At 40.1% G+C, this 25,819-nt stretch overlaps 1 protein-coding gene across 2 annotated transcripts in view; it reads right to left on the minus strand.

The window, feature by feature from the left end:
• The window catches only part of ash1l (ash1 (absent, small, or homeotic)-like (Drosophila)), a 94,697-nt gene that overhangs the window by 47,352 nt on the left and 21,526 nt on the right, over positions 1–25,819 (minus strand). For both annotated transcript variants that reach the window (XM_057827215.1, XM_057827216.1), the window contains exons 3-4: positions 9,763–10,535; positions 4,045–8,431 (exon numbers count right to left, since the gene is read on the minus strand). In XM_057827215.1, coding sequence (XP_057683198.1) covers positions 4,045–8,431; positions 9,763–10,356 — 4,981 coding nt within the window. In that variant the 5' untranslated portion in view covers positions 10,357–10,535. The remainder of the gene's footprint in view (positions 1–4,044; positions 8,432–9,762; positions 10,536–25,819) is intronic.

Consider the following 25,819-nt stretch of genomic DNA (forward strand, 5'->3'; position numbering starts at 1 on the left):
ACTTTCTATGACATGCATATTTTGCCAGTGCCCTGACGATTACACAGAGCCCTGACATTTTAACTGAGACTGCCCTAAAAAGCCTTTTTTCTTCCTTTCTGTGCAAACACGAGCCTGTGCACGTCTCTGCAAGCCTAGTCTCTGCTTGGCAAAAACAATTTTCTAACCCACTTTTCTAACCAACTCAAGACTTGCTGTAAACAATCACGTTTGCTATTTTTACATTTTTGGTGCTGATTTGATGGGCCAAACGCTCGTTGCTTTATGTTCGTGCTTGTACAAGCATGCACGCCATGGCGAGACGACAATGAAACGAAAATGCACAAGTTTCCATCACAGGTTCAAAAAGTGTGACATTTTATGTGTTGTTAGCTTGCATTGTAGCAGTATTTGGTTGTGTCACTCATGTGAAGTGCTGCTGCTCTCCAGTCTCTGGGCTTGCACACATGATAAGATTGGTTTTCTTATTTTGCCAGAGTTAATATGCAATGTTGCATTACCCTTTAAAGGTTTGTGCTGCATGATCATCACACACTAAATGTAAGTCGTAGCGTTAGCATAGCATTCGCGTTAGCATTAGGCTAATGGTAGTGGCAAGTGACCTCTTTGACTCTCGGACAACTTTTTTTACATACAGTTTTTGGCGTCCAAGTCGGTATAATTAATTAAAAATAATGTACTGTTTTCCTGCCGAGTGTTATCACCAAATTGGTGGTGTCCTTGTAGACGCTACAATATGTGCTCGTCTGTCAATGTTCATTTGAAATAGTCCTTATACTAATACTTTATTTTTTGGGAGTTATTACCGTTTATTTTACAGACGAGAACATTTTGCGTTAACGTCGAATAGAACTACACTAAATTAGTCTTGAGTTTTCGTCAACAAAAACTAAACGAAGACAAACACATTTTAAGATGACTAAAATATGACTAAATCTCATAAGTATTATAGTCCAAAAGACTAAGACTAGTACGAAAATTAAAAGGGCTGCCAAAAACAACACTGGTAAAAACATGTTTTCAATGCAAATGCCCTGAACTGTTCCAACTCCCCCAAAATTCAGATGTATATCTTTTATAATGCATAAAAATAAAAAAATGTAACAAATATGTGTTACAATTAGATAATTGCACAAAAACATGAAATCAGAGTTGTGCATAATGTTAAAAACAAGAATAAAGAATCAAAGTTAATACACTCATGTAAAGCTGTCGGAACACGACGGGCGGATGAAGAGGATGCTGGGATACACACATACACATACAGTAGAAGGCCCTCTTAGCCAATTAGATGCCCGGAATGCTAGGCAATAGCCAATGGCAGAGCAGCTATTATAAGTATGTTACGTTCAGTAAACTCTGGGACTTGCGAGTACCAGCCATACTTTATTTTTGCCTTTCGTATCCTGAAATTTCTTTCCTAACAGGAGGCAATATTTTCCCATTGAGGTGTGTCTTAACCTGAAAATTCTTTATTTAGAGACGTTCATAAGTAGAGGTACCACTGTACTACAGTTTCCTTCTTTCCATTTTATTTTCTATACTTAGCGGCAAACCCTGAGATGGATGGCGTTATATTCAAAACCCGCATTCAATTACAGTATTTCTCATTTGCCCTGTTTCCCACTCTGAGATTGCTTATACTCACCTAGTCAAGTTCCTGACCACCAGATGACCCCAAATACTGAGTTCTAATCCAGGATTACCCTGTCTTGGTTTGAATCGTTAGAATAGTGGCTTTACGAGGTGGCTTGGCTTGATTTTTCAATGTGCACATACATAACACCTCACAAATGAGGCCTTGTCACCAACACAACAGCTAAAGTGTGGTGATGAAAATGGTGAACGATTGGTCTCATATTATGGGCATTTGAAATCAATGTCCACTAAAAATATCTTGAAAAGAAAATACTCCACCCCTTCAAGTTAGACAGTTCTTGGCAGAAATGCTTCGTGAACAGCAGTCTTCCACATTCTTAGTGCAGTTATTATGTATTTTTGCCAAGCCCATGACCACTACTAAGAGCTACCAAATGTCAGGCAGTGTGTGCAAAGATTATGTTACAGTCTTACAAAGAAACATCTTTCCAGGAACAACTTTTTATGCAGCCAGAAATGTTACTATGGCACACCATGGATTGCGGCTGAACGCGACTCAAGTGGACCAGCGAGAACAAAATTACAGTTGACAACTCCTAGCCACTCACCAAGTATTTGTACACTGCACATGCTGCATAAACTGCAACCCTTTATCAGAATTTAAAACAACACACAAACAATGTCCGAGACCTTATATCTTTTGCTCTTTGCCAAATTTGTAGTAAGTAAGTATCTCAAAACATGTTTTTAAGTAGGGCTGTCCCAAATGACTAATTTTCTCCCGATAAGTCAGCCGGCTATTTTTACACTGGTCGACTAAACTAATCTAATTTTTTATTTATTTATTTATTTTTTTCACTAATTTAGCAATGACATTTTTGTTGACACTTATTAATTCACAAAAATATTTTGGAACACTTAAATTCTTTATTAAAGTACAAATAAATACCAGAATAACAAAAATAAATCACAAATGAACGAGGTCGAACGCTGATAGCATCAAGTTGTGCAAAAGAATGGAATGTAAACAGATTCAGAACACTAACTTTGCCTTTCCAACATGATTCAAAACAATTCTTAAAAAAAAAAAAAAAAAAAAATAGCATTAATGTTATAGTATAATAGTATACTACTATATATAATAATATTAAAATAATTATAATAATTATTCATTGCCAATCAGATCTTTCAAATAGGGTGTCAATTTAAAGCTATTCTTTGTTTATAATCTGAATTCTGAAGTATGTGGGATTAACTCCAGAAATCGTTATTTATATGACGAACATGACGTGCTTTTATTTTGAAATGTTCACCGGAAGTACCTTATTTTTCAGACTATGAGTCGCACCTGAGTATAAGTCGCACAGGCCATAAAATGCCCAACGAAGAGGAAAAAAACATATATAAATCGCACCGGAGTATAAATCGCATTTTTTGGGGGAAATTTACTTGATAAAATCCAACACATCGAACAGATATGTCATCTTGAAAGGCAATCTAAAATAAAAACACAATAGAGAACAACATGCTGAATAAGTGTACAGTATGATAATGTTACATGATGCATGAACAACGAAGTACGAATGTGGCTGGTATGTTAACGTAACATAGCTATTAAGAGTTATTCAGATAACTATAGCATAAAGGACATACTAACAAGTTTACCAAACCATCAGTGTCACTCCAAAACACCAAAATAACATGTGAAATGATATTATAATGTGTTAATAATTTCACATATAAGTCGCTCCAGAGTATAAGTCGCACCCCCACCCAAACTATGAAAAAATACTGCGATTTACTAGTCCGAAAAATACAGTACGTTCGCTAAACCGCTAACCGTAGGCTTTACACTCCGCAAAAAAGCACTTTTCGTAATTGCATGTGCTGTCAGTAGTAGATTTTTTGTTTCATTTTTTCCGTTTGCACATGCGGTTAACCAGCGATTTTTCATGTTTGAAGTGTCACCTTTTAACGGCAAGTTTGCGTTTTGGAGAAGACAGCCAATGTTTTATAGCAGGCTAAAGTAGGTTGTCTTTTTACCCATTAGCCTCAATGTAGCAATGCTAACGTTTACAGTGTTTAATATATATGTGTTTCCTTATTTTGTATGTCTGAACTTTAATTCTATGGTGTGTTGATGACCGATAAACATCTGTGAAAGGAACTGGAATCTCATATGCCATCAACACGCATGCACAAATGTATGCACACACGCACGCGGGGATAAAACGCAGCCGTGAAAATTACCACCCACATTTTTATTTACCGTGCGATAAATGGACTCATTGCAATCTGCCAGCTTTTTGTCTCCTGTCGTCATCCAAAATTACAACTCAGTGACGGCGTCTTAGGTGTTCATTCACAGCCCACGTGCAGCCTGGTATGCAAGCTTGGCGTTGAAGAGACAAGACACAAAAAAATTCTTAGGAAAATTTGACTTACCTAATTCTCTTCTCTCAGCTGATAATGATCGGTCTTTCCTTAACGATCGGTCCATACGGCAGAAGCTGCTGTTCTCTGGCGCCGTCTCGTTATTTCTGTTTCTGCATCCACGCAAGTTAGTGCGAGTGAGCGCAGAGGCAAAGAGATTTGTAAGATTGGGAGAATCGCGGCCTCTTGGCTCCACATCTTCTGTGGGTGTGAGGGGTTCCTCATCCTCACTATCAGAGCAACCGGGTAGTTCGTCTGTTCGTCCATCAGAGAAGGGTCCCTGACTGGGCAAAACATGACGACGTGAAAGCTTGGAATAGTCAGTCTCAGAGCTGCCTGTCCTAAACCAGGACTCCGCTGAGTGCTGGCCTTTGGAGCTGCTCCCAAGAGCTAGTCTGGAGGGCCCTAGACAGGATAAAGAGTTTTCTTTGCGCTTGTATCTATCTGCTGAAGATGATGATGAAGAAGAAGGTGAATTAGTTAAAGTGACACCAGCTTGTTTGCTAACACTGTTGCTAGAGGTGCTTCGTCCAAAACGACATCGTTGCAAAGACTCTGCCATTCCCAGGCCACCAACTCTCTCCCCCTTCCCTGAAGCGCCACTGTCAGACATCCCTGCCCCACCACGATTTACAGATCCACCAATTGTGTCTGCTTCATCATCTCTGCCCTCGTCAGCACATCGCTCTCTGTGTTTGTGCCTATGTTTGTGTTTGTGGTGCCAGTTGAAAGACAGCTCCGAGGACATTGGTGGGTAAAGGACAGGGGGCCGTCCTCCTAGGTACTCCTGTCTGAGCAGCTTGTGTTTTTTCTTGTGAAATTTTGAAGGGTTCAACAGGAGATGAGAGGGGTGGTGGTGGTGCATGTAAGATGTTGGAGGAGGTGGGGGGAAAGTTGGTGAGTGATGAGAGTGGTGAGATGAGGCTGTGTGGGGTGACTGGTGGTGTGGGTGAGGATAAAGAGCACTAGCTGGAGGATAGCCCCTGTAGTAGCCCAAACCGAGTGGTCCAGAGGTATAAGGAACACCATAAGAGGGATGGTAGAAGCCTCCACTGGAAAGAGGGAATCCAAGCCCTGGTACAAAAGGAACCTCCGGCATGGACTCTCGGAGTTTTGGCGGCCGTCCTCTTTTCTTTTTCATGTCTGGTTTTCGAACATAGTGCAACGGATCACAAGAATATGCGGGATGGGAATAGAAGCTACCAAAATTAACCCTGAAGATTGTGGGCAGGAGATCTCTGTGAATGTAATGATGAGGCGGAGGGCCTCCGGTACCACTTATGCCACTGATCCGGCTTCCCAATCCTGGCATTCTATTAGCTCCCGGTGCTATGCCTATGCCACTACCAAGACGATGCCCAGTGGTACGATGCGCTATGCGAATTTCACTCATCCTTATGACAATCTCATCCAGTTCAGCGAGAAAGTTGGGGTCGATCCGCCGAGAACGGAGTTGTAGGTATTTCTTCTTGCGTTTTCTTTTCTGTCTCTTGAGCTTTTCATAGCCTGGACAACCATGGCTACGCCGTTTGCACTTATGTTTATGTTTTTCCTTGTGACCCATTATGGAGGTAGAAGGAGCTGCTGGGCGAGGTCTCCGTGGGTCAGGTGATAACCTTGCCATATGAGGTGAGGGGGAAGGTGAGGGGTGTTCCACAAGTACAGATGAGTGGCGTCGCCTGCCCCGAGCATTTAGTCCCATTCCAGCACTCATAGCTGAACCAATAACACCAGGCATTAATAATCCACTACTAATACCAGCAGGAATCCCCATTCCACCCAAGGCCCCTGCTCCTCCAGCTTTCTCACCACGGTCAGAGGTGCTGTTGTTGTCTGTTCCTATACCACTATCGCTGGGCACTGTCTCCTCACTGTGAGACTCACTTACTGGCGATGGGGTGGCTTCTTTTAGCTCATTGAGAGGGGCGGGGGAGGTGGGGTGGAGTGGCCGAGGAGGAGAAAGCTTGTGATAGTGGTAGTGCTGCCTATTATGGTGGTGGTGGTGATGGTATCCACGGAAAGAGGACTTTTTCTGGGAGGTTGTGGTGGCCATCGATAGTGAAGAGCCGAGGACAGGACCACGAAGATTAGGAGCTGAAAAAGCTGGAGGAGGGAAAGCAAATGTGCTATGATTGTGGTTTGAATAATGAGAGTGACCAGAAAAGTGCACTGAGCCAGGTTCTACAAAGCTGGCATCACTGATGGGACTGTGGCCTCCACTAGACTGTGAGAGTGAAGGTGAAGGAAAGATTTCTGAGGAGGAATGCTGGTTCTGTTGCTGAGATTGATGGTGATGCAAGGGGGAAGTGGTCCTCGGGGACAAGAAGGGTTCTGGTGCTGCGGCTGAACCTGTAGCATTCACTGTTTTTGGTTTACGCCCTCTCCGTTTACCCATATATATTGTTCCTTTTTTACTAACATTAATTTGTGGTCCGAGTTTTCCCCCAAGGGAAGCAGCCAGGGAGGACAAAGATTGCTTTGCAGCTTCAGCAGATCCAACCACAGCACCTGGAGACACTTTGGGGGGTTCTTCTTTTCTTGGTCCTAACAGAATTTGACTAAGAATACGCTTGCGTTTCACACTTTTCATCTTATTGATTTTGCCTATGATTGTTTTCATGATAAGCTGACCATTTCCTTTCATGTGATAACGTTTGTCCCCAGCATCCCCCGCCTCGGGTGCCAATGTCGGGGGCTGACTCTCTTCGGGTAAGGTTGGCGGGAGTCGCTTGGGGCGTCCACGTTTTCGAGGGATGGGTTTAGGGGGATTTAAATCAACCTCTGGATGAAGCACAGGAGGGTCTTGCTCTTCTTTGGATTTCAAATAATTTGAATAAACCTTAGATGTGGCCAATTTGTTATGGGTGCGCCCACGAGTTGGAGCATCAAGCCTTGGCATCTTTGACTTTGGCCTTCCCCTTTTTTTAGCCTGGGGTGAGGAAGTGAAGAGACGTGACATTGTACTTTGTGGCAGAATATTTGGTTTCATTTTATTTGGATTGGGAGGTCTCCCCACAGATCTCTTAACTGGACTCGATGTTTCCAAGCTTGAAGATAAAGGCATGAGGGTTTTGCTCTGGTCAAACGGACTGTCGAGGCCCGTTCTTTGATTATGTACCTTGCTCATAGCACGGCCCCAGCGTGGCTTCCTTCCTCTACGTTTTTTAAGTGGTTTTCTGTCCTGCTCGGTTGCTGAATCTATGGATGAATCGGGAGAATCGTCCCGAAGAGGAGTTAGTGGGCTGTCTTCTCCTTCTGGCTCAGGTGAAGATGATGCCCTTGGCCTGGCATGTTCTGCAGGGCTGCTGTTCCGACCAACATGACTATTATCCCGATTGGGACTACGCTTATATGGACTTGAGCCCTTGTCGCTCTCGGTTCGCATTGGCTGATTGCTACCCCCCTTGTCTTTCACTTCTTGCTTTGCGGTTCCTGTTGGAGGACAGCAATTATTCATATCTCTGGGGCTACCTTGTTGTCTCAGACTTGCGATACCTTCCTCCGAAGGGACAGGAGTCTCTTCTGTATGGTCCGTTTGTGAGGCAGTAGGGGAACCTATGTGATTCAAAGTCCGTTGTTCAGCCGTGGTAGTAGGGGAGGGTGATACGGGACAAGAGGACAAACCTGTGGCATGGGATGAGAAGTGAATGGGGCGGGACTGAAGTTTACAATTGCTACTATTAATGTCATTGTTACCGTCCTTTGAGAGAGAAGGAAGCCTGTTATTGCCATATATATGTGCTGGACTGCTGCTGCGACTACTACTGTTACTGCTGCTCATGTTAATACTGCTGCTACTAGATTTCCCAGTCCCGTCCGTGTCCTCCTTCCTTGTTGGTGTGGCAGCTGGGTTTTCCCCAGCAATGTCTTTGTTCCTGGAACCGTAGGGCCGACCAGGCGGCCGTGACACTGGTAGGGGAGGAGAAAGGTGAACCATTCGCGAATAGGTATTCCTATTAGCCATTGCCCTGTCTCGCTGCTTGGCTGTGGGTGTCATAAAACCTGAGCTTGAGTGGGAAGGAGCAGGGTCAGTCTTAGCCGGTTTGACAGGCTTTGGGGTCTTTGACGGAGGACAAGTGGCTATGAGTTGAGCTAGTTTTTCAGTGACTGTAGGCGCTCCCCAGCTTTGAGCTACTTTGTCTTTTTCTCTTTGACTTTCATTGCTGTATGTGTACTGTGGTGGTTTAACACCTTCACTTGTAGGTTCCTTAGATGCAGGTATTGGTGAAGAGGGCGCTGATGACCGAGGGTTGTGTTGTAGGGTTGGTGTTTTCTTTCCAGAAGGGTGAAGTTTACTGTCTGGAAGGGGGCGATGAAGATTCGTGGGCCGTTCAGCTGTGGCAGAAGCTGCTTTTGTGTCAGACTTTGTGTCAGAAAGACAATCCGTCTTTGGTGTCCCCTTCAAAAACAAAAAACAAAACATAATTAAATTGCCATTAAACAACTAGATGTGAAATGCAGTTTAAATCAACTATCATTGTTCTGAAAGAAAATTTAGACCTACTGTAATTCACAACACCTTCAGTCAAATGCAACTTTAACTGTGCAGACTACTAACGGGTTAATGGCAGAGGGTGCATAAAGGCAAGTCACTAACTTTTATTAGGGTCAGAACGGGGACAAGAAGGGAGTACTGTGGTCAGAGGTCATCCTCAGGAGGGGGATGGGCAGAAAAGTGCACGCATCAAGACAGACTAAATAGACTGCAAAAGGCCAGAGTGGCAGTCTGCACTTAAGAAAAATGCAGTTTTATTGCATTGAATCAGCTGAATCAATACTTTGAAAATGCTTGGAAACTATAGAAACTGATCGAAGAGGGAATAAAACCCAGGCAATTCTTGACTGTAACAAAGTGTCATAAGGAAAATAAATATATCCTATCTCTAATTAAAAAGTCAGAATAAAGCTAATGGATGGATGAAAAATGTGACATAAAAATTTAATACTCACAAAGAACAGAAAGTTATCCGAAAAGGAGAGTATTTCTTTGAAAACACGAATACAAAGGCCCGACCCAATATTACTGTTTTATTTTTCAACGTTGATACCAGGAAATTGGAGGTACATACAAACCGAGTGTAAGGTAAAAAAAAAAAACATATTTTGACAATGATACGAGAGGGTTGTATTATACACGAGAGGTAGACATACAGGTAGTCCCCAGGTTACGAATCCGACACACCTGACTTACGTAATTTCGAATTTATTGTTATTGAAGATGAAACGGATTTAATTTCATTTTATTTTACTTTCATTCTGCAAATGTTGATGTCACGAGGATCTTAATAAAGTCAGCAAACCACACAGACGTCCAACATCGTCATTTCGGAGCTTAGCTCGCTGTCTAGCTTGGACTTAGCTCCAACCTCTTGGCGAGGACAGTACAATGATGTACAATACATGTTTTTGGAGAGTTATTTTGAGATTTAGGTGGTATTTAGGGGTACCCAAAGGGAAATTCCAGTTACGTCGCCAGTGTAGGAATGGAACTCGTTCGTAACCCGGGGGACCACCTGTACTTGAGAAATTATATGTTCAACTAAACTAGATAACGTCCCTTGTTCTCTGATCAAGACAACTCAAATGGCCACAAATTTATTGTTCACGTGTCTGTCAGATTAAAATTGGGCTAAATTTGTGTAGTCTAGTCTGAGCTCAATATTTAGAACATTGTTCATTTTTAATGAACTACATTAATATGCTGCCCCACAACCCATTGTTCCCACTTACCCGCTTTCCCGTTGCACTCCCATTCACTTGAGAAGGTGTCATTGCAGCTGTGCCGGTAGGTGCAGGTCCAGATGGAGGTGGTGGAGAGACTTTAGAAGATGTGTTTGATGAGGATGATGCAACTGGTTTGTTGACACTAGGACTCTGCTCCCTTTCTTTTTCCCTGACTTGAGAAGGACTCTGGTTCTGGCTACCTGGCCCGTCATTCGTATTCCCACCGCGATTCCCTCGAGCACCGCTGCCTCCCCGCCCTGTATTCCTCATTGTAGCCCTAAAGGCTGGTCTGCATACATAATTCTCCAAGATCTTCGGAGGTTTCTTCATGCGTTTTGCTTGAAGTCCTATCTTAAGTTTGACATTGCCCTCAGATAGGCTGCTCTCTTTGATGGAGAATTGTGACTGGTCGCCACCACCTCCTGGGCCACCTGCGGCTGTGCTATCAGATACAGTGGATGCTTCTTTGTCTTTGTCCCGCTTCTTGTCCTCCTCGTCATCCTTACTTCCAGCACCTCCCTCCTTATCTCGTTCCCCGGAAGGAACAGCTGAGAGAACGGGAGGTGGCGTTGCCGTTCTCCCATGAATCTTCTGATCCATCTCGGTTTAAGTGCCGTGCAAGGTCACAAGGTGAGGAAAGTGTATCCTAGGAAGAATACGGGAGAGGGACAGGGAAGGAGGAGGGACAGAGGAAGAGGGACGACACAGAGGGAGCTCTCTTGTTTTCAGAGGTTTTTGGTCTTTCCCAGTCAATCAGACCCTCCTACTCCGTCCTTCAGCTGTAGTTGTAGTACAGGTAGAGAATGATGTAGAGGGGAAAAGGAAGAGGGAGACAAAAACAAATAATTAGTGATGAGAAGGACCATAGAAAAGAAGAAACATTTTCAATTTTTTTTTTGTTAACAGTTGTTGACATTTTCATTGGGACTGGACAGTCAAATGGATTCACTGCGTCGTTGACAGTAAATGGCTTGACCTAGTCTACAACTTAGAATTCAGAGTACAGCAGAATTAGACATTCTTACAAACGTATTTGGCACTGAATGAGTTAAGCACCAGAATGCCATGCAACCCAAGAAAGTTGTCCACAGCTCTTTAAAGCCTCTAAATGATTTAATGCAGATCCAAACAAAGCAGGTGCTTTCTTGTGGGTGAAGTCATTTGGAGGCAATTGAGAACTGTGACCTCAGCACTTTGAGTCCTGTGGGAATGCAAAGTGGATCTCTATGTCTTCTTCAGCATTCACTAGCAGTAAATGAAAGTGAGTGATACAGCGTCAACAAGACGGCGGTTTCTCTGCTCCATACAAAACTAAACTTAAGGCATAATGGTATATACCAGGGGTGGGCGATATTGTGTCTGTAATTTCTGTTTCAGATGAACAGCGTTAGGGCTGCAGCTATCGAATATTTTAGTAATCGAGTAATCGACTGAAAATTCTATCGATTAATCGGATAAAACATTTTTTTTTAGGTAAAGAGCAATTCTAAATGTACATGAGAAAAAAAAGACATTTAATCCAATATTGAACCATTTTCAGTCAATCAATGTCTTTATTTTCGATGTACATTGTTGAAAACAGCCAACAATTGCATCTCAGATGTGACTAGAAAAAAAATTCACTGCTTTCACTCAAAAAACTTCTAGATCTTTTTAAAAAAATATATATATATATATATTTTTTTTTTTTTACCTAAAAATGCAATTACACTTGATAACACACATCACTTGAAAGCTATGTGTTTTTCCCCATGTGTTTCAATTTAATTTCCATTAGTGTCAAGCTATTTTTAAGTTCTAGTTAAGTTTTAAGTTAGTCTAAACTGTAAGTACTGATAGGATTTTGAGTTTTTGCAGAGTTAAAAATAAATGTATGATACCTGCTGTATTGATACCTACTGAGCTAAAACTGACAGTTAGCTTTATTATGTTTAATTTTACACCCTCATCACTTTACAGCGCTGTGTTTTTACAGATTAAATAAAGCCTGAGACACGTTAGCCACGCATCGACAGTGGTCATAATCAATAGAAACTTAGCCCTCCGGAGGGCTAACGTTACGTGAGCGGGTGACAGTAACGTTATATTTATTAGCGATGAGAAGTCTACTGCTTAGAGATGGTGGCTGTTTACTAACGCTGCCCAGACGCGGCCGAGTCTGTCATTTCGCATCTAGTCCTAAATGCAAGCGATATCTATGAGACGCATCGAACACTACCTGCTACCACACTAGCATCATGCGGGCGTAGTTTTTAGCAACGTCGGCGTAGTGTCTAGCGGCTGTCGGCTGCAGTAAGTTTTTTGTTTTGTTTTGTTTTGTTTTTTTATTGCTTCTTCCTCTAAGCACGTGACGTCAGCGCGTAGTCCCGCAGTAAAAGTAGTCCAGGCAAAACGTGATGCTTAGAGCTGGCAAAATTAAACAATTCCTTGAAGTGAATAAAATTACTCAGATCAGTTTTTAAACTCGAGTTACTCGAGTTGCTCGAGTATTCGTTTCAGCTCTAAGCAAAACCGGTGACTGAGTGGCTAGCACATCTGCTTCACAGTTTTAAGATCAAGGGTATTTGCATGTTTTTACCATGCCTGTGTGGGATTTCTCGTGGTTCCACCCACATCGCAAAAACATGCATGGTAGTCTGATTGTACACTCAACAATTCCCCATAGGTGTGAAATGTTTGTTAATATGCTGCAATGTAAATAGCTTAAATCTAGTGCGATGGATAACTGACACAGCTTGCAATGGAAACAAAAATTAGCCACGTGGTGTTTAACCTCAGAAGTCAAATGGAATATAATAGTTTAAAACTTGAACTTTTGTTGATATTAGGGCTGTCAAATGATTAAATTTTTAATTGAGTTATCACAGCTTAAAAATTAATTAATCATAATTAATTGCAATTCAAACCATCACTAAAATATGCAATATTTTTCTGTAAATTATTGGAATGAAAAGATAAGACACAAGACGGATATATATATTCAACATACTGTACCTAAGTACTGTATCTGTTTATTATAACAATAAATCCACAAGATGGCATTAACATTATTACCATTCTTTCTGTTAAAGGGATCCACGGATAGAAAGACTTATAGTTCTTAAAAGATAAGTGTTAGTACAAGTTATAGTAATTTTATAGTAAAACCCCTCTTAATGTTTTCCTTTAAATAAAATTTGTAAATTTTTCAATCAAAAAATAAACTAGTAGCTCGCCATTGTTGACGTCGCCGAGCGGTGACGTGACAGCCTTTCTTCCACTGTGTCTTTAACCATCTGTTATGTCATGTTAATGGAGTGTACCAACTATCTCGATAACAGAGGGGTGTCCTAACAACGAGCACGAACGTAGCACAAACGAATGGCACCACTTCGGAACCATTTCGCAGTAAATGAGGGAATTAGAGGGACGTCGTCACTTGAAATTAATATCTGAAGCCCCCCAATTTACTGCAAAATGGACCCGAATTTGTTTGTGCTACGTTCGTGCTAGTTGTTAGGACATCCCCCTGCTATTGAGAGAGTTGGTACGCTCCATTAGCCGTGGGAGCTAAGCTAAGAAAAAGCTACAAGTGACGTCACCACTCGAAATTAATATCTCAATAAAAGCTTAATCCTGTATCTACAAAACCGTTGCAGCACAACGTCATTTTTATATAAATTTGTGTCTGATGGGGCGGGGCCAACTTGACGGAGGTCCGTAGAGATGGTCACAAAGCACATATAGCAATATGCAAAGTGTCGTCTTTTTTTGTCTTTTTACTTCATGGTCATTGTGTTTTGCATTCGTGCTGCGAGCCGTTTGCTGTCGTGTTGTGGCAACTTGGGTTCGTGGTTTTGCCAGTTTGCAATCGCGCTTTAGGAGTTGGGGATAGTGTTGTGGCAATTTGCATTCGTGCTTTTTACAAAGCGTTTGCAATTGGGGATCGTGCTTTTTTCTATTTGCAAAGTGTTTGGACTTTGCATTTTGCCTCGCCACCGTATTATATGGCATAGCGTAAATGCATACAAGTCATGACAATGCATGGCAAGAAACAGAAGTATTCCCTCATATTCTGTTCTTAGTTAATGTTTATACAACGAATAATAGCAGATGTTTTTTGACCACACACTAAATTCAGACCCGTTTAATGAGTGTGGCTTGCAGTTCCCCGACATCAAAATCTCATAGTTTGCATAAATTACTCTTTCCATTTCACCGCAAAACTACACACCCAGTACACTACATACACAAAGCTCAAATAACACTTTCCGTGTTTATTTAAACACTCTATCAATCTTAGTTTTTTTCACCATTTTCAAGCTTTTCATCATCTTCCCCCAATCACAGACGTGCAAAGCAGCAGTCACACAAAAAATGAAGTGTGGTCCCAATAATCAAAAACACATTTCGCTCACTATTCAGTCCAGATTTCCTCCCTACTTCCTTCTCACACAAACTGACAAATGTATTACTTCTTTGACACTACATGTTTACAACAATAGTGCATGCACATCTACGAGACAATCTAGCACACAGTGGAAAAAGACTAAAGATTGCACTAATTGGAATTTAACCACTATGTCCTACAATTACCACAAAAATTTTCAGAATCGGGCCATAATCACATGAAACGTCAAACTCATCCAAAGATTTCAGTTAAAGCTCAACCCAATGACCATCAAATTATTAACCGCAGCGGTGCTTTAAGATACAAGTTTAAAGGTGGTATATACATATGGAGACTTGTCACTTTTTTACCCGCAACTGCCACCTATGGCCTACAGCGTAACTGCAGCCTGTGCTAAACTGGTGCATGGTGCGCATGCTTGTACGAGCACAAACTAATCGATTAATAAATTAGCTGCTAACGAATTTAATAATCGATTTTTCTGGGAGCTGTGAGCAGTCCTTGTTTGTGTGCAATGTGAGACCGCGTGCCAGTTATTATAGCAAGAGAGAGAGAGTTCACTGCTTCACTCAGGTTGGGTTGCTGAATCAATAATTCTGTATTACGAAGTGTCGGGAGCTAGATTGTCTTTTGTGTTGTTAGATTCAGTGTTCCTCCATCAGAGGTGAGTAAATGAAGCCAACTGTATTGTTTGTATTATTTGTTTATGACACATTACTACTTAGCATAGAGCGCTAAGCTACTTAGCGATTATGCTAATTTGTGTCTTATACAGTAAGTCCATTTGGATTGTGTTTTGGAGAAGCATATTAGCACTTGAGTTATTGTTAGATAGTAAAGGTGTTTGTCTTTTTACAACCCCTAGCAAAAAGTCAAAAAAGCATCATCACCTTGTCAAGAGTCAAGAATCTGCATTGGACAAGATGTCAAGAGTCAAGAATCTGCATTGGACAAGGTGATGATGCTGGAACTTTTGTTTGGTGCTGTTCCAGTGAGATTTACAAAAATGACTGCCTGAAGAAAACATCAAAATTCCCCCAGTCCTTCATGATATGGGGCTGCGTGTCAGGCAAAAGCACTGGGGATATGGCTGTGGTTAAATCTTCAATAAATGCACAAGTTTACATTGAAATTTTAGACAGCGTTCTTATCCCTTCAATTGAGAATATGTTTGTCATTTTCCAACACGACAATGCATCATGCCACAGAGCTAAAACTGTTAAAGCATTTCTTGGAGAAAGACTCATCCAGCCAATACCATGGCCTGCAAATAGCCCAGATCTCAACCCTATTAAAAACCTGTGGTGGAAATTGAAAAGAATGGTCCACAGCAAGGCTCCGACCTGCAAGGATGATCTGGCAACTGCAATCAAAGAGAGTTGGCACCAAATTGATGAAGAATACTCATCAAGTCCATGCCTCAGAGACTTCAAGCTGTCATAAAAAACAGAGGTGGTGCTACTAAATACTAGAGATGTGTTTTGATTGTTATTTCTTTGTCCGTTTCTCATGATTCCATATTTTTTCCTCAGAATGGAGTGATTCCATATATATTTCCCTGCACTTGCTCTATAAAAGTAACATTTACTGACCACCGCAATGTTTTTTAGTCCATGCCTGAGAGACTGCAAGCTCTCATAAAAGCTAGAGGCGGTGCTACTATATACTAGAGATGTGTTTCTTTTGATTGTTATTTCTTTATTTGTTTCTCATGATTCCATATTTTTTCCTCAGAATGGAGTGATTCCATATACAGTGGGGCAAATAAGTATTTAGTCAACCACTAATTGTACAAGTTCTCCCACTTGAAAATATTAGAGAGGCCTGTAATTGTCAACATGGGTAAACCTCAACCATAAGAGACAGAATGTGGAGAAAAAAAACAAAAAATCACATTGTTTGATTTTTAAATAATTTATTTGAAAATCATGGTAGAAAATAAGTATTTGGTCAATACCAAAAGTTCATCTCAATACTTTGTAAAGTACCTTTTGTCGGCAAAAACGGAGGCCAAACGTTTTCTGTAACTCTTCACAAGTTTTTCACATACTGTTGCTGGTATTTTGGCCCATTCCTCCATGCAGATCTCCTCTAGAGCAGTGATGTTTTGGGGCTGTCGTTGGGCAACACGGACTTTCAACTCCCTCCACAGATTTTCTATGGGGTTGAGATCTGGAGACTGGCAATGCCACTCCAGGACCTTGAAATGCTTCTTACGAAGCCACTCCTTTGTTGCCCTGGCTGTGTGTTTGGGATAATTGTCATGCTGAAAGACCCAGTCACGTCTCATCTTCAATGCCCTTGCTGATGGAAGGAGATTTTCACTCAAAGTCTCTCGATATATGGCCCCATTCATTCTTTCCTTTACGCAGATCAGTCGTCCTGGTCCCTTTGAAGAAAAACAGCCCCAAAGCATGATGTTTCCACCCCCATGCTTCACAGTGGGTATGGTGTTCTTCGGATGCAATTCAGTATTCTTTCTCCTCCAAACACGACAACCTGTGTTTCTACCAAAAAGTTTTATTTTGGTTTCATCTGACCATAACGCATTCTCCCAGTCCTCTTCTGGATCATCCAAATGCTCTCTAGCGAACCGCAGACGGGTCTGGACATGTACTGGCTTCAGCAGGGGGACACGTCTGGCAGTGCAGGATTTGAGTCCCTGACGGCGCATTGTGTTACTGATGGTAGCCTTTGTTACTGTAGTCCCAGCTCTCTGTAGGTCATTCACTAGGTCCCCCCGTGTGGTTCTGGGATTTTTGCTCACCGTTCTTGTTATCATTTTGACGCCAAGGGATGAGATCTTGCATGGAGCCCCAGAGTGAGGGAGATTATCAGTGGTCTTGTATGTCTTCCATTTTCTAATAATTGCTCCCACAGTTGATTTCTTTACACCAAGCGTTTTACCTATTGCAGATTCAGTCTTACCAGCCTGGTGCAGGTCTACAATTTTGTCTCTGGTGTCCTTCGACAGCTCTTTGGTCTTGTCCATAGTGGAGTTTGGAGTGTGACTGACTGAAGTTGTGGCCAGGTATCTTTTATCCCGATAATGAGTTAAAACAGGTGCCATTAATACAGGTAACGAGTGGAGCCTATAATGAGTTAAAACAGGTGCCATTAATACAGGTAACGAGTGGAGCCTTGTTAGACCTCGTTAGAAGAAGTTAGACCTCTTTGACAGCCAGAAATCTTGCTTGTTTGTAGGTGACCAAATACTTATTTTCCACTCTAATTTGGAAATAAATTCTTTAAAAATCAAACAATGTGATTTTCTGTTTTTTTTCCCACATTCTGTCCCTCATGGTTGAGGTTTACCCATGTTGACAATTACAGGCCTCGCTAATCTTTTCAAGTAGGAGAACTTGCACCACTGGTGGTTGACTAAATACTTATTTGCCCCACTGTATATTTCCCTGCACTTGCTCTGTAAAAGTAACATTTACTGACCACCACAATGTTTTTTATTCATTTTTTTTTTGTGTGTGTTTCTGAATGCGTTGCGTGAAAGTGTTGCACTTTTGAACTAATTCATTTTTTTCAAGATTTTTATCTGAGTTTGTTCTACATGATAAAATGTCTGAGTGAGTGCTCGTCCGAGACTGGTGATTCATCCTTTTTGCTAGGGGTTGTATAAAGAACACAAACAAATAACCCCTTCATATAACAGCTTAGTCTCCTTTCAACACAACCTCAAAACTAAATTGTCATAAAAGTGTGTGCTTTGAAATTGGATTTGGATTGTATTTAAGAACTGTTTGATAAAGAAAACTTAATTAGTAGACCTCAATTTTATTCGATTTTGTTCTTGAGTTTGTACAAAGAAAAATGAGGCATTGACATTTATATTAGCGCTTTGCCCCCCCCAAAAAAATGTTTTCTATTTGAACAGGACTTTTGTCTCATTTCTGTAGTGAGAAATTCTTTTAATGTTTTACACACATAATCTTTATTAAAAACTTGTTGATTTTGTTTGAGTTTTATGTACTTAATACAGTACAGTTGTAGACTAACAGTTAAGTCAGGAAGCTGTAATAAAAAATTTTTGAAGGAAATATTCATCCATTTTGTCTTCATTGTTACCTACAACATGCCTATCACATTTTCAAGTTAAATTGTGAAGGTAATTGAAAAAAAAGTGACATTTATCCGATTAATCGTTTAATTTATCATCCAATTAATCAATTATAAAAAATAATCGTGCCCTACTAAAAGGTATCTTGATGTACATTTGTGTGGAACTTTAGTTCACAACAACAAACTATTCTGTTCTCGCCGAAACTCGTAAAGCTCTTTACAAGGCTATAACAATCTCTGCTACGCATTAACATAAGATAAGCAGCTGTTTTTTTTTTTTGTGTAACAAGGGGTGTCGGTCAAGGGCTAGGCAAGTAGGCCGACTCCTAGTGGCAACGTAGCCGAGTGAAGTGGCTCCTGGCCGGATGAAACAGCGACTGGCAGAGGGGGTGTAGGTCGCGAAAACGTATGTGACGAAAAAGAACTGGTTTTACGATAAAAGTATTGTAGTAAACACATGTATGCATTTCAGTACTTTTTGTATACTCTTCGCTTGATTCCACTCCAAACTACTCATGCACGGACTCAAATGCACTGTACTCTTACGAGCAACGATGTGACGCGGAACATCAAGAGAAAGCAACTTCAGAACTAGCGCACATAGCAGCGATGAGACAATTTATTTTCTTTCATTTAATAATTTATATTTTTAGACAGTGTTGAGAAATGTTGTGTGCCTAACACATGTAGGGCTGCAGCTATCGATTATTTAGGTAATCGATTACCGTACTTTTTCGGACTAGAAGTCGCAGTTTTTTAATAGTTTGGCTGGGGGTGCGACTTATGTGTGAAATTATTAACACATTATTATATCATTTCACATGCTATTTTGGTGTTTTGGCGTGACACTGATGGTTTGGTAAACTTGTTAGCATGTTCTTTATGCTACAGTTATCTGAATAACTCTTAAAAGCTATGTTACGTTAACATACCGGCCACGTTCGCATTTCGTTGTTCATGCATCATGTAACATTATCATACTGTACCATTATTCAGCATATTGTTCTCTATTGTATTTTTATTTCATTTTGCCTATCAAGATGACATATCTGTTTTATGTTGGGGATTTTATCAAGTAAATTTCCCCCCAAAATGCGACTAATACAACAGTGTGACTTATATATGTTTTTTTCTTCTTTGTTGGGCATTTTATGGCTGGTGCGAATTATACTCAGGTGCAACTTATAGTCCGAAAAATACGGTAATCTATCAATTAGTTCGAATAATTGAGTAATCGGATTATGAACATCTATTTCATTGCAGAATACATTTAAGGGGATGTAAACCAAATAAAGTGTTTATGCTTGCATTAATATTTATTTTGGCTTGTTAAGATTATACTTTCAAAATAGCATTAAATGCGAATACAAAATAAAAATCCTGAGTGTTTCTTCGAACTATGCAGATTTGTACTTTCATTTCACAAGGGCAATAAATGCATTTAAAAATAAATCAACATACCTGAGCTTAGCCTCAAACAGTATAAATAAATAAATAAAGGAGAATCTAAGTACAACAAAAGAGCAGTTGGCTAACTTCTATGGCAAAAGTCCGCTATCTTAAATGTTACAAATTCTAACGTTTTTTAACAAATTTATTAACAAATCATTCAAATACATATTCTCACAAAAAACTGTTAAATATGCTTCTGAACTAAATCACGAAGGCATAAACAAACATATTAGCTCAAACAAAAACTTAAAACCTTATGTTTGTCTCAACAGGGAGCAGCTGGATTCACCCATGTCAGACGAGTTATGGCATATTCACTGTTGCCACTTGAGGGCGGTGTATTCCCCAAATCAATAAAACTAAATTCAACACTTTCAAAACAAACCATTACAACATCACTCTAATTAAAGAAATCCCCAAAGCAGCAAAATTTAGTTCAAAGCTTTTTTCTAATCGAATTACTTGAGTTAATCGATTAATCATTGCAGCACTAGGTAATTAAATTAGTCAGTTTCTTACTCATTACTCTACTCACCTATATTTTATATAAAATAAAGGCATAAAAGTTAACCTATTTTTTAAATCGTATGGTGATCTTAAAGAGCATATGACATGAGAAAAAAAGTCTTAAATGGCCTTATGTGAATTAGAATCATATTTTGAGACGATTCGACTATATACAACAATTTAGCAAAGCGCAGATGACGAGAAATTAGTCTTTTAATCTGCTGATTAGCCACGCCTACCATTATAGGGCTTTAGCGTCCCCAACAGGTGGATGACGTCAGCGGTAGACTGGGCTCATCGGTTTTACTATTCAGCCGATTGAGGGGGAATTATTCAGAACGCGGAAAACGCGACGAAGAGAGCCGCAAAACTTCATTGTTTCAGTCTCTCTACTCCAATATTTTTACAGGATATTCTTTTCATCCAAGTATTTCTCCCCAATAGCTATATAAATGGCTTGAGAAGGACCAGTCAGCCCGTCGAGGGGGAACTATTCACAACGAGGAAAACGCGACGAAGATAGCTGCAAAATGTCATTGTTTCTGTCTCTTTACTTTAATATTTTTACAAGATATTCTTTTTATCCAAGTATCTTCCCCAATTGCTAAATAAATGGCATGGTCATGACACAAATAACAGTCTTGTGCTAAATGGAATATGAAATGATAAAAATGCATTTATTCAGGACGACATGGCAAAATTACTCCATAATGGTCATAACTGTCGACTTCACCTTTACTGTCGCACCTCCCGAACGATATTTTATGACACCTAAATCGGACATATGTCATTTCCCTTCCCCGGCTTTGGAGAATGTAAACAAACCAAGAGGCGTAACAGCTAGCCGACATGCTAACGCGAACCGAGTGATGTTTCAAAGTCTTCGAAGCGGAAAATCACACATAACTCGCCTTGATTATTTGACATGATGACTGACTTGTCAATTGTCCTCGCGGATCGGCAAACCGCCCGGCGGAGAGCAATTTACAGTTCGTTCCCCGGAGGAGGGTGGCTGCAGTTGTTGTGAAGCTAACGTGCTAATGTGCATGAGGAGAGCTTTTTACATGCCTATCAATGATCAAATGTAAGTATTCCTTTATTTAAAGAAAGTTTGTAGTGTTTACTTTGTAATAGCTGTATTAATATTTGACATAATACTAAACAAGATGTTTACTCACTTCCAAGTCCAATGGTCCCACTGTAGTCGGGCTTGTTTTGGCCAATATCCACGGTGAATGGGAACCTTTTGAAACACCAAAAAGGCGCATACACCTCTCTCTCACACAGAATGATTTTTCTGCAGCCGTTTGGCTGGCGTGATGCGAAAAATAAACGTATTAATCCGCAAAATCAGCTGAATCCTTCGTCCTCATACACAGCAGTACGCTGTATAGTGAAGAGGACGTCTTCTACCGTACACGTCACAGCGCCCTCCTCCTCAATGCAAGACCGAAGCCGGAAGTCTCTCATTTTCATGGCGTGGGATTCAAAAAACGAAATAAATATAGAGATCGCTTCCACACACATCCAAGCGGTCCATATCATTCAGGAGCATAAATCACCGCTTGTATTATGAAATAAACATGCTTTTTCGTGTCACATGCACTTTAAGAATGTTACTTAAACATCACCTGCGCATTTACTACCAGTTTTACAATGGCTGCGGTCTTAAGTAATTGAACGGTGACAACCCCTTACAGGAACATATATATCCCAAGGCACACACCTACCTGCAACAACCATCCCGAGTTATCTGATTATAATCTGACCAAGTACTCTCGCTTTCAAGATAAAAACAGGAGAAAATGAAGCAAACAACTTCTCACGTCCCCTCCTTTTTCTTTCCACCCAATTCCCTCCCAACATACTTTTGTACACATTGTTCATAACTGTCGATTTCCCTTAGACTACCGCAATATGTAATGCAGCCCACGCCCACATCATTCACATGATGCGGGATGGTATCTCCAAAGGGAGCCTTATAAATCTCTCGTGTTTTTTCCTTCATAGGAATAATGGCAAATAATCTATTTAAACAAACAACAGAAGATTGACGATTCTCGTGAAGCTAACCTAATCTATCTCTTTCAATATTTTAGGGATATCGTGATGAAAACCTGGCATACAGTGGTATGAAAAAGTATCTGAACCTTTTGGAATTTCTCATATTTCTGCATAAAATCATCATCAAATGTGACCTGATCTTTGTCAAAATCACACAGATGAAAAAAATGTCTCTTTTAACAAAAAACACCCAAACATTAATAGGTTTTTCTTTTTTCTTTTTTTTTTCATGAGGATAGTATGCAAACAATGACAGAAGGGGGAAAAATCAGTACGTGAACCATCACATTTAACATTTTGTGCCCCCCTCTTTGGCAGCAATAACTTCAACCAGATGCTTCCTGTAGCTGCAGATCAGTCTGGCACATCGATCAGGACTAATCTTGGCCCATTCTTCCCTACAAAACTGCTGTAGTTCAGTCAGATTCCTGGGATGTCTAGCATGAATCGCTGTCTTTATATAGGTCATGCCACAGCATCTCAATGGGGTTCAAGTCTGGACTTTGCCTTGGCCTCTCCAGAACATGTATTTTGTTCTTCTGAAACCATTCTGAAGTTGATTTACTTCTGTGTTTTGGATCATTGCCTTGTTACAGCATCCATCCTCTTTTTAGCAACTGTCTGACATAAGGCCTCAGATTTTCCTGCAAAACATACTGATAAACTTTTGAATTCATTCTTCCATTAATGATCGCAAGTTACCCAGGCCCTGAGGAAGCAAAACAGCTCCAAATCATGATTTCTTCACTGTGGGGATGAGGTTTTGATGTTGGTGAACTGTTCCATTTTTCCTCCACACATGCCGTTGTGTGTTAAACCCAAACAATTCAACTTTGGTTTCATCAGTCCACAAAATATTTTGCCAAAACTTCTGTGGCGTGTCCAAGTGCCTTTTTGTGAATATTAAACAATCAAGAAACAATGTTTTTTTAGACAGCAGTGGATTCCTCTGTGGAGTCCTCCCACGAAAACCATTCTTGGCCATAGTTTTACATATAGTTGAGGTGTGCACAGAGATACTGGACTGTTCCAGTGATTTCTGTACATCTTTAGCAGACACTCTATGGTTCTTTTTTACCTCTCTGAGTATTCTGCGCTCAACTCTCGGCGTCATCTTTAGTGGACGGCCACTCCTTGGAAGAGAAGCAACAGTGCCAAACTCTCTCCATTTGTAGACGACTTCTCTGACTGTCGATTGATGAACTTCCAGACTTCAAGAGATGGTTTCTTATCCTTTCCCAGCTTTATACAAATCAGCCATCCTTGATCACAGGTCTTCAGACAGCTCTTTTGACTGAGCCATGATGCAAATCAGACAATGCTTCTCATCAAAACAATTCTTACCAGGTGTGTGTTTTATAGTGGGCAGGACAGCTTTAAAGAACTCATCATTGATTGGGCACACAATTGACTTCAATTGTTAGGTAAAAAGTGGCTTCAATTGCTCCTTAAGTCTCCTTAGGCCAGTGCTTCTCAATTTTTTTCTGTTATGAGGAAGACATAAACATTCCGCGCCCCCCCAACTCTCTGCCTCCACTGTAAATACACTGTAGTATCATTTGTATATAAAATATTCCTCTGCATAACATTGTGTTCTTTTTAATATTAAAGAAAAAAGTAATATAGATGAACTTCAACTTACAATTAAGTAAAAAAAAAAAAAAAAAACTCATCCGTTCTGTAAAAATACACTTGATTTTTTCATCGTTGATACTGAAAAATACAATTTAAAAAAGTCAATAAATAATAAAAAATTCAAATTGATTAGCAACATTAACTCACGAGGACAATATGCCAAACAATTAGACCGAAAAAACAAAAATTAATAGAACAAAAACGACAGTGTCATTGGACAGAGGGACAGTTTATTTTGCACTGAGCAACTTGGTATGCGACCTTATATGATTAAATGACAGTGCTGGCTAGTTTACTGACGTAACACTGACAAAGCGGGAGGATTGTTGGCACGTTTTCGCTGAAAAAAATTATTCCTACTGTCCGCTGAGAACATTTTTAGACAAAGTAAATAGACCGGTCTTTCCTCGTCTCCCACTGTACTAAAAGTCAAAGCCAAAAGCCAAATGCTGCATACGCTTCGTCATATTTCCTTGTCTTAGCTTTTCAAATCTCCTGTGCTCTTGTTTGGTTCAAAAATATTGCGCACACGCTGAAAATGAGAGCGGCACTGTCACCCACTGAGTGGATGTGCAATTACACTTTATTCTAGTACGGCAAAAAAGTATGTTCCCAAAGGTCACATGCGCCACCCCCAGCATCGCTCTGCGCCCCCCTGGGGGGGCCCGCCCCACTATTTGAGAAGTACTGCCTTAGGCAGAGGGTTCACTTACTTATTTTTCCCCCTTCTGTCATTGCTTACATGCTATCCTCATTAAAATATGACCTATGTTTTGGTGGTTTTAGTTAAAGTAGACACTGATATTTTTTTTTTATCTGTATGATTTTGACAAAGATCAGATCCCATTTGATGGTGATTTTATGCAGAAATCTGAGGAATTCCAAAGGTTCAGATTCTTTTTCATACAATTTCATTTTTAGTTTAAAGATGGTCTATCATGTGGTCCCCTCCATGATTATATACCAAAATATTACTTTGTATGTTTTTTAACTGATTATAAAGTCATTGATTCATGACTGTAATTCATCTATGAAAAGCTTTCTTGTTTTCACCTCAAAACGGCACCATAAATGTTCAATTTCATTAAAAATATATGCATTTGTTTAAATTATGTAACTTTGAATATTATGGTGAATTATAATGGATCGTTAAGTTGTATAAAAAAAAAAATATTTAAAGAAAATCTACAATCCAAGCATGGAGCTTTCATTACCGTTGCACTGTGTTCATGGTCCCATCATAATCACAATGTTTTTTTTAATAAATAAAGTTATTCTGATACATAATAGATGTGACATATTTATGTCACACTGCTGTCGCCATAGTGTGCACTTCCTGTGGATGTGGTATTACAGTATAAAAGGGGATCTCTATTATGTCTCTGTGACATATATGATGAGAAGCACACTGAATAAAGAAGTGTTGTTCCATTCAAGTCTCGGCCTTACATGTACTTAGATTAAGGAAGTACATAACAAAAGTGAGCTTCTGTTTAGAGTGCAGTCAATCTTATTGCTTGGTTTTTTTTTCCATTCTGCACAGTTTTAAATCAAACTGAAATATTGGCGTAGATCTCTACATGTACAGGGGTTGAACAAAGTAATGGAAACACATTAAATATCAAGAAAAACTAATTTAATATGGTGTAGGTCCACCTTTTGCGACAATTACAGCCTCAATTTTCCAAGGTATTGATTCATACAACTTCCATCCCACAAATTGACCACTCTATCCCCTTCAAACACCTCCAAAACCTCCGGGGTCATTTTCATTGGTACTTTTCACAATTTTTACTCACTTTAACCCTTGGGCGTTATTTTATTTTGACTAAATTCTTGTGATTTTGTCCAAAAAATGGCTTTTCCTTTGAAGTGTGATAACTTCGTCATTTCTGAATATTTTTTCACTTTTAACCACTCAAAATGTTCAGTGCCATCAGA

This window comes from Corythoichthys intestinalis, chromosome 22 (assembly GCF_030265065.1).
Source record: "Corythoichthys intestinalis isolate RoL2023-P3 chromosome 22, ASM3026506v1, whole genome shotgun sequence".
Classification (NCBI taxonomy): Eukaryota; Metazoa; Chordata; class Actinopteri; order Syngnathiformes; family Syngnathidae; genus Corythoichthys; species Corythoichthys intestinalis.